This window comes from Canis lupus, chromosome 28, assembly GCF_048164855.1.
Source record: "Canis lupus baileyi chromosome 28, mCanLup2.hap1, whole genome shotgun sequence".
NCBI classification, from domain to species: Eukaryota; Metazoa; Chordata; class Mammalia; order Carnivora; family Canidae; genus Canis; species Canis lupus.
The window spans coordinates 41597225-41613586 of record NC_132865.1 but is presented as its reverse complement, the minus strand read 5'-3'; the positions used below and the strand labels follow the sequence as shown (position 1 = coordinate 41613586).

The 16362-nt window shown below is 36.6% G+C and overlaps 1 protein-coding gene across 6 annotated transcripts in view; it reads left to right on the top strand.

Moving 5' to 3' along the window:
* Positions 1 to 12360, top strand: part of LOC140620433 (ubiquitin-conjugating enzyme E2 variant 2) — a 51377-nt gene extending 39017 nt beyond the window's left edge. For 3 of the 6 annotated variants that reach the window (XR_012020233.1, XM_072804686.1, XM_072804684.1), the window contains one exon: positions 10050 to 10948. Coding sequence is in view for 5 of the 6 variants with exons in the window: in XM_072804686.1 (XP_072660787.1) it covers positions 10050 to 10196 (147 nt within the window). In the remaining variant the exon portion in view is untranslated. Of the gene's footprint in view, positions 1 to 5043; positions 5089 to 10049 lie in introns of all 6 variants that reach the window. The other 3 variants (XM_072804685.1, XM_072804682.1, XM_072804683.1) reach the window with 2 other exon arrangements.
* Positions 12361 to 16362: the final 4002 nt, after the last annotated feature.

Here is a 16362-nt window from a genome sequence, read left to right as displayed (position 1 = left end):
ATTTGTTTTCATATTATAGACTCTATAAATTAAGTAATTAATGGTGGGTTCTGCATTGTTGTGGGAACTAGGAAATTCAGGATTAAATTTCAAGCATACCTCTAACAAGTTTATCTAGCCTCATGGGTGTCTTACCTGTTTTTTGATGTTTTGTCTCCCAGCTTCTCTTCCCTTGCCTATCTACCATTAAGTTCTGTTAGTCTTTGTTGAAAATGTAACTTGAGTCAGGTCTTATTTTTCTGCTTACCTTGCCACTAAGTGAATGTTGACCATCATCTCTTGTCTTGCAGCAGTCTCTGATTCTGCTGTTTTACCTCCTCCAGTCTTTCCAGAGCAAGGATCCGGAAGGATCTTTCTAAAATACAATTGTGCTGTGTCACTTCTCTGCTTTAATATCCTTTAATGACTTCAGCCATGTTGTACATGCTTTTTGCTTTGGCTCACTGGGACTCACAGGGTACACACTGCTCCACACACCTTTCATTTTACCTCAGGACCATAGCACTGTCTGTTCTTCCTGTCTGGACATGTCCCCCACTCAGGCTAATCCTTACAGACGCTTCATTTCTCAATGTAAATGTCACTTCCTCAGAGAAGTCCTTCCTGATTCTCTAATCTGAATTTTGTCCCTTTTTTGACTCTGATGTTTTCCTTTGTAGCAGTTACTATAAATTTATTACCATTTTTCTTTTTGTTTCATTTTTTTCCCCCCAAGATTTTTTATTTGAGAAAGAGAGAGAGAGAGAGAGAGAGAACAAGCCAGGGAGAGGAACAGAAGGAGAGGGAGAAGCAGATTCTCTGTTGAGTAGGAGCCCGACATGGGGCTTGATCCCAGGACCCCGGGATCATGACCTGAGGTCACGGCAGATGCTTAACCAACTGAGCCACCCAGGCGTCCTCATTTTTGGTGTTTTTAGAAGAAATATTTTTAACATAGACAAATTTTAGAAAACGATATAACCAACATCTCCTATTTTCCCTTGTGAAATTTTAGCATGTTGGTCTTGTTTGTAATGGTCCTAATTTTTCTTTAAATTTTTTTTTTTTAAAGAAAGATTGTGTTATAAATGGTTAATCTGTGTACCTTTCCCCAGTTTCCCCTTCCACTTTCCTCAGAGGTAGTCTCATCTTGAATTTGGTGTTTATTATTTCTGAGCATGGTTATTTAACTTTTACTACGCATGTGTGTATATACCTCTGTACTGTATCACTTTTATCAGTGATTTTTTAGCTTCATCCATGTTGAGTCATTTAAATTAGATTGTTCCTTTTTATTGTTCAGTATTCTGTTTTTCACCTGGTTGGCATTTAGGCTGTTTTCAGTTTTCATTGAAAAGATTTCTACTGTGGACATTCTTACTATACATGTTTTTTTTTTTTTTTTAAGATTTTATTTATTTATTCATGAGAGACACGAGAGAGAGAGGCAGAGACATAGGCAGAAGGAGAAGCAGCCTCCATGCAGGGAGCCTGATGTGGGACTTGATCCCGGGACCCCAGGATCACGCCCTGGGCCGAAGGCTGATGCTCAACCACTGAGCCACCCAGGCGTTCCTATACATGTATTCTTTTACTCTGGGGCGGTGCTGCTCAAGACTTGGGTGTTTGTTGGTTAGCTTGTTTCCAATATGTTGTAGATCAGTACTTTAAAAAAATATATATTTTATTTATTTAAGAGAGGGAGCACAAGCAGGGGGAGAGGCAGAGGAAGAAGCAGACTCCCTGCTGATCAAGGAGCCCAGTTCACACTGGCTCCAGCCCAGGCCTCTGGCATCATGACTTTAGCTGAAGGCAGTTGCTAAACCACCTGAACCACCCAGGCACCCTTATTTGTAAATTCAAGTACAATAAAAATTACTAAGAAAATCAAAGAAAAAAGATAAAATACAAACTCAGATTCTTTAAATAAAAATTTCTCTGTCAAATTATCATAGACACTTCTGTGTTTATCTTGTGGCGCGCCAGCAAAAAATTAGTTCAAGGCCTAGCTCCGCTCCGTGGAACATACTTTGAGTAGCACTGCTCCAGTGCATACACCTAGAAATGGAATGTCTGCTGAGGTTTGGGGCTTGCCCATAGTTTGATGGAGTATTGCCAACTGACTCTCCACAGGATTGTATCCATGTCTGTCCTACTAGTTGTGTGTAACAGTATCCTGTGCTCATATACTCTCACCAACACTTCATGTTGTCAGTCTGGAATGGGGATTTGAAAACAGAGAAAGGGGTCAGCCCCGGTGACGCAGCGGTTTAGCGCCGCCTGCAGCCCAGGGTGTGATCCTGGAGATCCGGGATCGGGTCCCATGTCAGGCTTCCTGCATGGAGCCTGCTTCTCCTTCTGCCTGTGTCTCTGCCTCTCTCTCGCTCTGAATAAATAAATCTTTTAAAAAAAATGAAAACAGAGAAAGGAATGATACTGATTTTAATGATTAGAGTGTAGATGTGTGAAGTAGGGTGAATACACTGGACATCAGTTTTTGTCTTGATTGATATTTAAGAATTTAAAATATTACTTTCATAACTGATAGTCAGAATTTCACATTGACCATTGGTGATATGCTAGGAGAATTTTATATATTTTGAGGTTATTTAGATACTTGATAAATTATGCCTGTTGCTTTAGTAATTTTGTTTATATTTAATACAGCTAGGCAAAATTACTCCTTGTGGATGGTTAGCTCTGTCAAGTGTCAGTTCTTTATGCTGTGAGGTTTCAAGTTTTGGAGGTTGTTGTATATTATAGAATGGTAAGATGCAGATTTGTTCTGACATGATACTTATTTTCCCATGCTCCTTTCTCTCTCCTTTCCTTCATTTTTTCCCCCCCCAGGTTTTTTGTGTGTGTGTGTGTGTGTGTGTGTGTGTGTGTGTGTACTCTGTTGGTATTTCACAGGATTTGCAATCACTTATGTTTATTTAACTATCGTGTAACTTTATAGCTGGAAGTGTTTGTTTCTGCTTTGGAAAGAGCTTGGTATTTTCTCCACTTGTAAACTCTTGTTCACTAATGGAGTCTACTTAAAATAGGCTAAGGGCTTGCTCCTCCGTAAGTTAAAGCATTGAAGTAAGCACTTTAAGTACATCTTAATATTATAATATTCTTATTATTGTTTCATTTACTTGTAAGAGAATTATTTAAAAATTATCTTTTCTATTTTAAGCAGTTTATTGTGATACAGTTTACATACCATACAATTTACACACCAGCTACAATTCATTCGAAGTGCATATAATTCAGTGTTTTTTAGTATTCACAGGGTTATGGATACATTACCACAATCTAGTTTTAGGACAGTTTTGTCCCTCTCAAAGGAAATCCCGTACCCATGTTTAGTTGTCCCTTTCTACCCCACCTTCCCATATCCTAAACAACCACTAATCTTTCTGTCCTTATAGATTTGCCTATTCTGGACTTTTCATTTAAATGGAGTCATATAATATATGATTTTTGTGACTAGCTTTTTTAACTTAATATTTTCTTTTTTTTTTTTTAAAGATTTTATTTATTTATTCATGATAGTCACACAGAGAGAGAAAGAGGCAGAGACACAGGCAGAGGGAGAAGCAGGCTCCATGCAGGGAGCCCGACATGGGACTCGATCCCGGGTCTCCAGGATCGCGCCCTGGGCCAAAGGCAGGCGCCAAACCACTGCTCCACCCAGGAATCCCTAACTTAATATTTTCAAGGTTCATTCATGTTTTAGCATATATCAGTATTTTATTACTTTTTATTGATGAATAATAATTCCATTACGTGGATATAACACATTTTGTTTATCCGTTCATCATTTGACAGACATTTTGGTTTTTCTGCTTTTAGCTTATCATGAATATTGCTACTGTGAACATTTGTATACAGGGTGATATGGGCAAATATTTTCATTTCTCTTAGATGTATACCTAGGAATAGTATTGCTGGGTCATATGTGACTGACATTCAATTGTATGTTTAACTTTTTGAGGTATGGCTAGACTTTTTCCACAGTGGACATAACATTTTGCATTTTTTCCAGTAGTATATATATTGAGAGATATTTGGCCTCTTATTATTGAGCTGTAAGAGTTCTTTATATATAGAACAAGAGTCCATTATCAGATATATGATTTGCAAGTATTTTTTCCCATTCTGTGGATTGTCCGTTTTTGTTTTTGTTTTTTTTTAAAGATTTTATTTATTCATGAGAGACACAGAGAGAGAGAGAGAGAGGCACAGACACAGGCAGAGGGAGAAGCAGGCTCCATGCAGGGAGCCCAACATGGGACTCGATCCTGGGTCTCTAGAATCACACCCTGGGCCGAAGGCAGCGCTAAACTGCTGAGCAACCCCGGTTGCCCTTGTCTATGCTTTCTTGAGCATGTGATTTGCAATGCAAAATTTTAAGTTTTGGATGTAGGCAACTTATCTACTTTTTATTTTGTTGAATATACTTTAGGCATTAGATATTTAAGAAATTATTGCCAAATCCCCTGTCATGAAGATTTACTCCTGTTTTCTTAGAGGTTTTTTAAAATAGCTTAAGCTCTTAATTTAGGTCTATGATCCATTTTGAGTTAATCTTCATGTGTAATGTAAGGACTCAACTTCATTCCTTTGTATGTGGTTATCCAGTTGTCCCAATACCATTTATTGAAGAGATTATCCTTTTCCCATTGTGTGTTTTCCTGGCACCTTTGTCAAAAGATTAGTTGATCACATATGCATGGATTTACTTTTCTGCTCTTAGTTGTAGTCCATTGGTCCGATGTCATCCATCCTTATGTAAGAACCACCCTTCTTGATTACTTACCTTTAGAGTAAGTTTTAAAATTGGAAAAGCTGGGATCCCTGGGTGGCTCAGTGATTTAACTCCTGCCTTCAGCCCAGGGTGTGATCCTGGAGTCCCGGGATCGAGTCCCACATCAGGCTCCTGCATGGAGCCTGCTTCTCCCTCTGCCTGTGTCTCTGCTTCTCTTTCTGTCTCTCTCGTGAATGAATAAATAAAATCTTAAAAAAAAAATTGGAAAAGCTTCGTTTTTTTTCTTTTTTTTCTTTTTTTTTTTTCAGAGACACTTTATTTTGTTAAAGTCAAGCAGGATGATGTGTTGAGAGGTAAGTGGTTAAGTGTCAAGCATGAAATAGGTACACATTTTCCACAGTGGATGGCAGGATAAAAGCCACAGGCAATGCCCCTGACTGAAACCTTGCTATATAGAGCATTCCAGAGCTGAGTTATGACAGAGAAGGGGAGTCAGCCATCACCTAAGAATGCCAAGGGCAGAGCATTAGCACCAGATCGTGTCGTATGCAATAATATAGCTAAATACAAAGTTATGTACATTGACTCACTGAAATCTTTGGGTCCCCGCTAACCAGACGTTTAAGAGGCAAACGGGATGGGCACAAGACACGTATGATGACATGTGCTTTGCTGAAAGGGTACTAGAGCACTATATATTGCTATGTGTAAAGAGAGTCCTCAAAAGACTTCAGAAGGCTGGATCCAGACACATAAATTCTATTATTCACATTTACATATTGATCATCAAAATGATTCACAATACTGTATTTGAGGGGAAAGAATCACAGATAAAAGCTTTGTCTAAATTAAAAGCAAACTACACTCACATTACTATGGTTGTACCCCTAAGGGAGAACGATGGAGGTCTGTGGACAGCCAGCTTCACCTTTTCTGAAGTGACCAGTTTTCATAGCAAGGGACTATACCAGGAGGGAAGGAGGACACTTCATTGGCAGGATGGGGTATTTTTCTTTTTTTTTTTAATTTATTTTTTTTTAAATTTTTTTTATTTATTTATGATAGTTACAGAGAGAGAGAGAGGCAGAGACACAGGCAGAGGGAGAAGCAGGCTCCATGCACCGGGAGCCCAATGTGGGATTCGATCCCAGGTCTCCAGGATCGCGCCCTGGGCCAAAGGCAGGCGCCAAACCGCTGTGCCACCCAGGGATCCCAGGATGGGGTATTTTTCAAGTCAGATAGAAATAGCTTAATTTAAGAGGAATGAAAATTTGTGAAAAGGCATTTATCTTTTTGGCATGGCTGGGTTGCCAATGCAGTGTTTATTGCCTGCATTACTGAAGCTTGCCAGTTGGGACCCCTCTCTGGGGTGCACAGACATCCATGCTGTGGCTCAGGAGTCCAGCTCACCCTCTCTGGCTCAGGAAGTATAGACATTAGTCAGTTAAGACATTCATGTGCATGTGTGTTTTGGTAAGGCAATGGTCACTGCTGACAAAGGGACATCTCCCTACCTGTTGGAAAACTTTTGTGGGAATAGGGGGAAATGATCTAAACGTTCCCTCCATCAAACAAATGTCTGGATATCAGCTCAATATGAATTCATCCAAGGGGTTCCTCCTGCCATTTACCAGGCATTGAATCAGATGAGCATTTGTGAATGAGCATACATTAGGTCTGCAATGACGTAGATAAAAAATGAGTTATAACCAAGCCACTGGTGGTTGAACATCTTCCCACATGCTTGTTTGCCATGCACATATCCTCTTTGGTGAAGTGCCAAGTTAAGTCTCTTGCCCACGCTCTAACTGGGCTGTTTGTTCTCTTACTGTTGAGTTCTCAAAGTTCTTTATATGTTGTAGATCTAGATCCTTTGTCACATACATGATTGGCAAATCTTTTCTCCCAGTCTGTGACTTGTCCACTGGAAACTGACAGCACGACAGTGTTTTCCTACTGCATAGACTCTCTTTAGAATCTTGGAATTTCAACCAATAAAATGGGCAGAAGAAGATCAACTTTAGGGGTTGTCTAGTTCATAGGACCTCTGAAAAGCCAGAGGAAAGGTTCTTTTTTTTTTTTTTTTTTTAAGATTTTATTTATTTATTTATTCATGAGAGACAGAGAGAGAGAGAGAGGCAGAGACACCGGCAGAGGGAGAAGCAGGCCCCATGCAGGGAGCCTGATGTGGGACTCGATCCTGGGTCTCCAGGATCAGGCCCTGGGCTGAAGGCGGCGCTAAACTGCCGAGCCACCCGGGCTGCCCCAGAGGAAAGGTTCTTAAAAGGAAATGCATGGGACCCTTATAGCATGGTAGCAGATTTAAGGAGGCAAGAAGAGACAAGTAGCCAATTATCGTTAACCATATCGAACAAAGAAGTGTTCTGGGGAAGGGATCCCTGGATGGCTCAGTGGTTTAGCGCCTGCCTTTGGTCCAGGGCCTGATCCTGGAGACCCGGGATCGAGTCCCACGTCAGGATCCCTGCATGGATGGAGCCTGCTTCTCCTTCTGCCTGTGTCTCTGCCTCTCTCTCTGTGTGTGTCTCTCATGAATAAATAAATAAGATCTTTTTTTTTTAATTTTTTATTTATTTATGATAGTCACATAGAGAGAGGCAGAGACACAGGCAGAGGGAGAAGCAGGCTCCATGCACCGGGAGCCTGACGTGAGATTCGATCTCGGGTCTCCAGAATCGTGCCCTGGGCCAAAGGCAGGCACTAAACCGCTGCGCCACCCAGGGATCCCTTTTTTTTTTTTTTTCAAGTGTTCTGGGGAAAAAGTAATTTTGGAAACACGCCATTGGTCTCGTGAAACAAATGTGTAGCAAGCACATAACACTACTGGACCCATGATTAACCAAGTCATTTCACTCTGCAGGAAAAACATACCTTGAGCCATGATGTCAGTACTAAAGCTATTTGTTCTGTGGGTGTGTTTTAAAGCATGCATACTGTCTTTCAGTGGTGGTTTTAAATGAGTGACTCCAACATGCAGGTTATTCATTTCACAGCAGGGTTTTTAACTACTCGGAAACTATTCAGTTTTCCTAAATGTTAATAAATTATCATCCCATCATCATGATTTTTGCTGGTGGACAATGAATGAGGGACAACAAACACTCCACACCACTGGATGAAGAGGGAAAAAATGTGGCAGCCCATGCTTTGTATGAATCAGAGTAAGATGTGCACTAGGGCTTCCCATCTCACTCACCCCACCCAGCAGGGCTGCTTCCCGAGTGATTGGTTCAGGACGTGAAAATGGGAGGAAGGGCAGACTTAGCAGTGACTATAACCACTCGCATGCATGGCGTGAGCGGAGCTCACAGTCTAGACTGTGGAGAGTTGCCGTCCACCGGAGCCCAGTGCCAGCTTTGTTTTTTTTCATACTGTTTTGGCTATTCTGGATTCCTTGTTTCCATATGAATTTTAGGATAACCTTGTTCATTTCTACAAAAACAAACAAAAAAAATGCCAGGCAACTGAAATTTTGATAGGGACTTTATTAAATCTGTAGACCACTTTGAAGGAGTGTTTTCATACTATAATATTGGGTCTTCTAATCTATGTATAGGAGATGTCTTTCCAAAAAAAAAAAAAAAGTGATGTCTTTCCTTTTATTTAATTTTTAAAAAGATTTTATTTATTTATTCTGAGAGACAGAGAGAGAGAGAGAGAGACAGAAAGACACAGGCAGAGGGAGAAGCAGGCTCCATGCAGGGAGCCTGACTGACAGGGGACTTGATCCTTGGTCTCCAGGATCACACCCTGGGCCGAAGGCAGCGCTAAACCACTGAGCCACCCAGGCTGCCCTCTTTCCATTTATTTAGATCTGAGTTTTCAGTGATATTTTACAGTTTTCCTTAGATCAGTCCTATACTTCTTTTATTAAATTTATACCTATGCATTTTATTCTTAACCAGTTATAAATAGCATTGTTTTCTTAACTTTATTTTCAGATTGTTTATTATAAGTATACAGACAGGGTTTTTATAAATTGATCCTGTATCCTGCAGCTTTACTCTGTTTATTAGCTCTTAAGCTTTTCTATATACAAGATCATGTCATCTGCAAAGGGAGATTGATCTGTTTGTCTGATGCATCTTACTTCATTTTCTTGCCTGATTGCCTCCAGTACAGTGTTGACTAGCAGTGATAATTGAGTATGATATTAGCTGTAGGTTTTTATAGATGCCCCTTATCAGGCTGAAGAAGTTCCCTTCTATACCTTGTTTGTTAAGTGTTTTTTTTATCGTGAAAAGTTGGGTTTTTATCAAATGCCCTTTTGTGTTTATTGAAATAATTTTGGTTTTGTTCTCTATTCTGTTAATATGGTGTATTATAACGACTGACTTTTAAAATGATCCAAACTTACAGTTCTAGGGTAAATTCCACTTGGTTGTAATTTTTTTTATATGTTTCTCAAGGTCAGCCACAAGTGGGAGTTTATCAAGTCTTTTGTGAGCCCTTATATGTATGGTCTTCTAGGTTGCCAGGAATATGTGGAACTTTTCAAAGCCCCTGTGGACATCTAATTTCCCAATTTTTCCTCTGAAATATTTTGATCACCTTCCTGTTTGTAATGTCTCTCCAGGCAGCAGAGATGTCCAAACAATTGACACTGATTATTTTTTGACAAATGCCTGGGTGGGTGTGGGTGGGAGGAGGAATAGGTAGTACTCAGTGGGTAAATTTTGAGGTTAGATAAAGAAAAAACCCTGTGAATGGGGTTTTCCAGGGAACTGCCAGACAGGTCAAGTGATAATCAGTTACCTGGGGATAAGGCTTTGAAGGAACTGCAGTCTAATTCTGTCAGTCTTCTACAATGGAAGGTTAGTTTATTATAGTGCAAAGACGACACTGGTAAGAAGAATCCAAAAGCAGAGATCAGGTTCACAGCTTTTTCCTAAATCCCATTCAAGATAATTGATCAGATTCTGGGTAGTGGCATTGGAAATGGAGAGGAACTTTCAGACCATATCATCAAGAAGGAATTGGAAAATATATTTACAGTATAGTTATTTAATGTAATGTTTATTTCTGACGTCCAAAGTTCACTACATGTTTATTAAAAGATACAGAAAAACACACACACATAAAAGACACAGTTTTAGGAAATACCTGTTACAGAAGGACTCTTTTTCCTAAGTATGATAGCATTGTTTTCTTTTGTGTAGTTTCATAATGTTCTTTTTCGTGAAAGTAGAGCCAGGCTATGAATTTTAAAAGCATTTATTATTAAAGTATGTTTAATAAATTGATGCCATAGTACTTTAAACTTTGTAGTTAATTTTGCTTTTTTCCTCCATTTCAGGTGGATGCACGGAGCATACCAGTGTTAGCTAAATGGCAAAATTCATATAGCATTAAAGTTGTACTTCAAGAGCTAAGACGTCTAATGATGTCCAAAGAAAATATGAAGCTTCCACAGCCACCAGAAGGACAAACATACAACAATTAATTTTAGTGGATCTCAAACTTGTCTTAAATCAACAACCTTCTACTCATGTTAATGTCTTGATTAAATATTACAATGCAGAATATACCCACACATTAAGTAAAAGAATTCCAGCTGGTAAACATGACCTGGACATTTGTAGAAATATATTTAATATATGTACACCATTATGTTTTCAGGTTTCAGGAGGAAAAATGCAGCACAATATTTTTTTCTCTTGTTAAGGCACTGTCATTTAAGCATAAACCTGGAGTACTCAAAATAGAATTCAGGTTTACAAGATGAAAGCATGGAGAGAAGAGTCAGATGCTGTGGAAGCATGTGTGTTTCTGAAAAGTTAAAAAAATCTCAAGAAGGAAAAACAGAAATGGCATGCTTTATCCATCTTGCTTAGTGAAAGAGCTTCAGTTGAAATTGTCTAAAGTAGCAGGTACAATGAATATTGTCACAAATTGTGTTAATTTTTGAAGCGGTGTGGGTGCTGACTACTAGTAGTATCAAAAATATGTTCAGGATTGTTTTGATACCTGTATTTATAATAAAAACATGTTGTGGGGAGGTCGATGAATTTCTGTTAAAAGCCGTTCCTGTGTGTTACATGTAACAGACATGGTAAATATTTGTTTACAGTCTTTGTTTGACAAACCATGCATTTAAGTGAAATCAACAAAAAGGAAATAGGTGTATGGATATGTGATTCTGAGATTAAAGTTAGTCTTAAAATGTAAATAAAATGTGGAATGTGTCCTCAGAAACTGTGCCATTTCTATTATATTGATGTGGTATTATGTACACTACCTTGCTGAGGTAGCAAAAATTGGAATTATTATAGCTATTCATCTGTAAACACCTTTTATTATCCTGTTTTGTATACTTCTTGTGAATTGGAATTTGCCGAGTATTTCAGAGAACAAATTACTTAAGTAGTTTAATTTGTTCTTTGGAGAAAGAGGAATCCCAGGTATTGTATTTTGAATTTGAGTTTACCAGAAATACTAAAAAATGTTTGAATTCTAGCAGATTTTATAGAATTATAAATTGCAAATTATCCAAATACACATTCCATTTTTTTCTTTGTAACCTTTTTCTTCTTTAGTTTCTGTGACATTTCTTCCCCTTATGCTTCTTATACTTACTAATTGGGATTAATTTTATCCAGTTTCAGTAATTCCGAATTGAAAGCTCATTTATGTTTGCCTTAACCAAAATGACTCAAGGCTTTAAGTTGCAGTTTTTCATTTCAAAGCACTGGGTATACTACTTTGTTAAAAATACTCTTTTATGAATTCATTGAATTAAATAGAAAGGTGGTTAGGTAACAAGGACGAATTTCTCAGATGCCCTGACATTTTATATCAAGTCATTCACAGTTAAAGCTCTGAGCTGCTTTTTCTTGGTCAGTAATACATGAAAGTCAGTGATAGTTGTCTAAATTTACTAATTTCAACATGGCTATTTTTAATTTTCAAAGATGTTTAAAATGCTTTCAAATGACATGTAGAACATATACACAAATTAGTGCATGTGTAATTTATTAAAGTAGGTTCTTAAAATTTTTAAATGGTTGAGGATTAATTTGAATTACAATGACTTCATAGATAAGACCATTACTGGTCTAAATCAGTCTAACAATTTCTTTTCCACTTTGGAAATGTGTCTTGTCATACACTGTAGCTAATAACCATTTGAATGTTAAATTATATTGGTGAGCTGAGAATCTGGCTACCTTGATCTTTTGTCCTCTTTCCTTTACCGGTATCCACTATTGTGAAGGGTTTTTTTCCCCCCAAGCATATATTGTTGGCCTGAGGATGTTTATTCTCCGTTTGGTTTTTGGGACTATGTATCTCTGCAGAAATCTGCATGCCAATTAGACAGTATCCAAAGCAGAATCCATTTTGCATGTCACAATCAAGATCTACATGGCAATCTAAGACATACTGGTTGATTATAGAAGGAGCTAATGTAAAGCCGCTCTTACTTATAGTAACATTTCTAAGACCGCATTTTTGAAGCAGTTTTTCCTTTGTTTTCTAAAATGGCTAAGGTTATAGGTGTGTGTGGTATTAAATGAACTGTAAAATTGCCTTTGAAATTTGTTTAAAAGGCTAGCAGTTGCGACCCTAGGGGATGATCAACAAATTTAATAAAGATTACAAAAATGAAATTCTTGTCCTACTAGGTCAATGTTCTGCTTTAATTAAAACTTTTAGTTACTAGTTTTCAGAATTGCTGATTTTACCATATTTTTTCTAATATTTTTAAATGATGGCATTATGGGTCAAGTGTTACTTTTCAGAATTTTGGAACATAAACATTTGTAAGGATAGTGGTATAGGAATCTATGGGTGTAATACAGATGAAATTTTAATTTCAGATTATCCTTTTAAAAGAATTTATCACTTCAATTTGAATAAGTGCTTGGAGAGTACATTAGTTTTATTTATATTGGTTTATTAGTCTGGATTATTTAATGCCAATTCACTGATTTAAATGTTTCACACTATATTTTTATTGGTATACATGTGAAATTAATATTGTTTTGAAAATTAGGAGACAGCTGGAAAATACTAGTACATTATCCTTAATAGATTTGGTGTGTATGGCTTTGGGCGGTTCTGGTAGGTACATCATATGATTACAGACTTCGGTCAAAACTATGTTAACCCTTTTAATGAGCACATGACTGTGTTCTTACTTGCAGTTTAAAGAATATAAGTACTAATTATGAAGTCTAGTATAATGAATAATGGGATTTGGGAGGTATTTAAGGAATGTTTTACCCTGATTTCATTTTAGAAGTATATTTTTTAGACTTTGTGTAGAATCATGGTATGTCTATTACTGCGAAGGATCTAGAAGGCACAGATTTTACTTTTCCAATAAGTATCAATGTAATTTCCAGTATCAGTTTGATTAATTTTTCGTTATTTTCACAAAAAGATTTCAGTTCTCACTATTTTGGAAAGTATATGTATTTTGTATATAAAATAGAAACATTATAGAAAGGAATGGATGCAGTGTATTAGAGAATTGTTAAGAGTATTGGCAGTTTATTCCCACCCAGTACTGTGTTTACTAAAAAGCAGGAAATGTATGGAAATATCGTTTATGCTAAAGATAATATGCCTTATAAAAGTTACATTAAGAGTGGATGGAAATCTTACCGTAGTTCACACTGAAAATGTTATTTTAAAAGTATATTGGAACATTGAAAAGATATATGCATTTTCTGAAGAGAAAATTTTGGAGGTATTTGGTGATACAGAAAATGACATCAAAACCATCATTTTGTAGAATAAGGGAGTTTTGGGGAACACATGGAGTGAGTACGTGATTAAAGAAAAAATCAGTGGATGTGAAGAGGTTGCTGTGGTATTTACATCCGTGATTGGATATTCTCATCAAAAAAAGTTAATTTGCCATGTAGTTTATGAAAGACTGACCCATGAGTTTTTGGGCATGTTCGTTAAGAAAAGAACAATCAAAGCCAGATAGATCTCACTTTCTTAACACAGATTCCAGGAATCCTTTTGTCTAAGATGAATAACTGACCAAATAACCATGTAAGGTTTGTACAGTGATTCATTTGCTGTCAAATGTAGACTTAATGTGAATTCTTTTATTTTATCCATGCTCAGTAACGAGCAGCTGTTTATCTGGAAGTTTTTGCAGTGAAATATGAAAATGAAGTTAATATTTTATTCCCAAAGGAAAGACTAATAGTTGGCACTAAGAATTCAATAGTAATGAGAGACCTATACTCAGTAAAGAAGCAAATTACTGAGTTGAGAGTAAAAGTTTAGTTGTTTGTTCAGTGCAGTAGTTGGATAATTTTTAAAAATACTTTGTTCAAAGATTATTAGGAAGCACTAACAATTGAGTATATTCTTCATGTAGTTTAATTGCTTTTCTTTTCTTTTTTTTAAACAATAGATAACAGTAACCTGGAGAAATTACAATATAATGTGAAGTAAGATTTTAACAGGATATCCTTATATTAAAATATAGTAAAATTTGTTATGATAATTAATGTTATTTTTTGGGGTCCAAGGACGTCTCCTCTTACAGTCAACAAGCATGGTAATTGTAATTGCTTTATTATACAAAGGTGGGATGAATTGTAGTTTAGCAGCCTTTAGGAGACGAAAAATAGATTTTCTTCAGAGTTGATAACTGACAAAATGTTTTACTCCTTTTCAAGCCATGTTGGCCAAGTAATGATTGTCAGATGTCTAGATTATTATCATAAATTATCTTTCTATTGCTATAATTTTAAAAAGCCAGGTAATTTAAAGTGGGTGATAGACAAATTTAAAGTGAGTGATAGACTTTTCTTCACTAATTACAATACTCAAGTGAAAATAATCGAGTACACAAGAAAAGTAAAATACCTAAATGCCTACATTTCTTAATCTTGAGTAATGTATGGTCTTCTCTAAGGAGAAAAATAGTACTTGTGGACTCACTGTTTTGAATTATTTTTGTTAAAACATTGTTTAATGCATAAAACTGTACTAATGTATAAACTTATGCTCTTGGGCCTTTATAAAATTATAAAGTAAATTACATTCAACTACAGAGTAATTAAAATATAAAATAATTTAGAATTGAGGATGTTTTATTTAATCTGCTTGAAATGTAAATGTTGATGTTGTATCTTTTGGCTTTTTTTCCCCTGTCTGTACTGTGGTGTGCTGCTGGATCTCAAATTTTCTAACCTTTTTTCTCTGACAGACTGCTACAGAAACATAATTGCTATGTTACCTGACCTTTGGTGTAAATATAAGTCTTTATTAAGTCCATTACTGTTATTTTCTATTAGCCAGATGGATCTTGCAAAGAACTAAAACTCCCGAGTCTTTGTTCCGCTTTGAGACCACAATTGTCTTAAACCCTTGATTATGAAGAAGTACAGTTATACTCACTTTGCTGCCATTGTGGTCCTGAATAGGAATTAAAAATTATTTACAATTAGTGATGATAGGTAACTTGATATATTGATAACATTTTAATTTAGGGTAACAGTTTTTCCTTTTATAAAATTTTAAATTTAAGTTAACATATAGTATAGTATTAGTTTCTAGGGTAACACATTTTAACCAATGAAGTTAAGCTAAATGATGCGATCCCCAAGCTCAGTAGTAAGGGGTGCTAAATACTTTTATTGGTTTAGAATATAAACAGCAGTAAAATGCAGTTTTACTCCTCTCTGTTTTGACGACTGTGCCATTTCCATCACCCATGGTCACCTCTCTTCTTGTGACCAGTTCTCTTCTGTTGAGTGGATTTTCCTTTTAACTCCTTCAGGCACTTTTAATTTTCTTCTCTCCATCACTCTGGATGTGATTCCCCTCTATCCTCTTGCTTTGACATCAACACTGACCATGAATTTGAAGAATACTCTTGGGAGGTTGCTTCACCAGCTTGAATCACTTGGTATGCTCTGATTCCTTCCTGCCCGTGCAAAGTGTTCCTCCTCTGTTAATATTTGTAATCCTGTTTCCTTCCTAACTTCTTTACAACTCTGATTGTAGATCTTTTTATCAACCTGTCGCTTGTTGTCCTTGGCCTCGTGTTGATGTTTTGGCTTTAACTGCTGAGAGTTGATGTTCAAGTAGCTAATTATGGTGGTCATGATCATCACAATAAAAGTTGTAAAGTTACTTATAAATGGATTTTAATAATTATTTGAACTTTAAAACATACTTCCAAAGTATATTTTTTGAAATGAAAAATAAAAAATTGGATGTTTTCTTAATTGAGATGCTTTAAGATTATTAAAAATATCACCTTTTGAAAACAAGTGTATTTGGCTACAAAGAAATGTCAGAATTATTTATTTGGATTAAAAATTGTTGGAATCATGACTACCAGAAATGTAACTTTTTGTCATGAAACCTTTACTGAGTTGTGTTTGCCAAACACATTGGGATACTTGTTTTTAAGACCTCTCTGTGTTAAATCCTTGTGGAGTGCTACTAGTAAGTTATAGAATATAGATGATAATTTTGAGGTCATATATAAATATAAGTTATGGTCAATTCTTGGTTATTGAATGAGTAAACATGTTGTTAGGAGGAAGGGCACTCCTTACTTTAGAGAGCCTAAGCGCCCATGAGCAATAAGGTTCTAAGGTGAACAGGATAGTAATATTGAGAAATGAAGT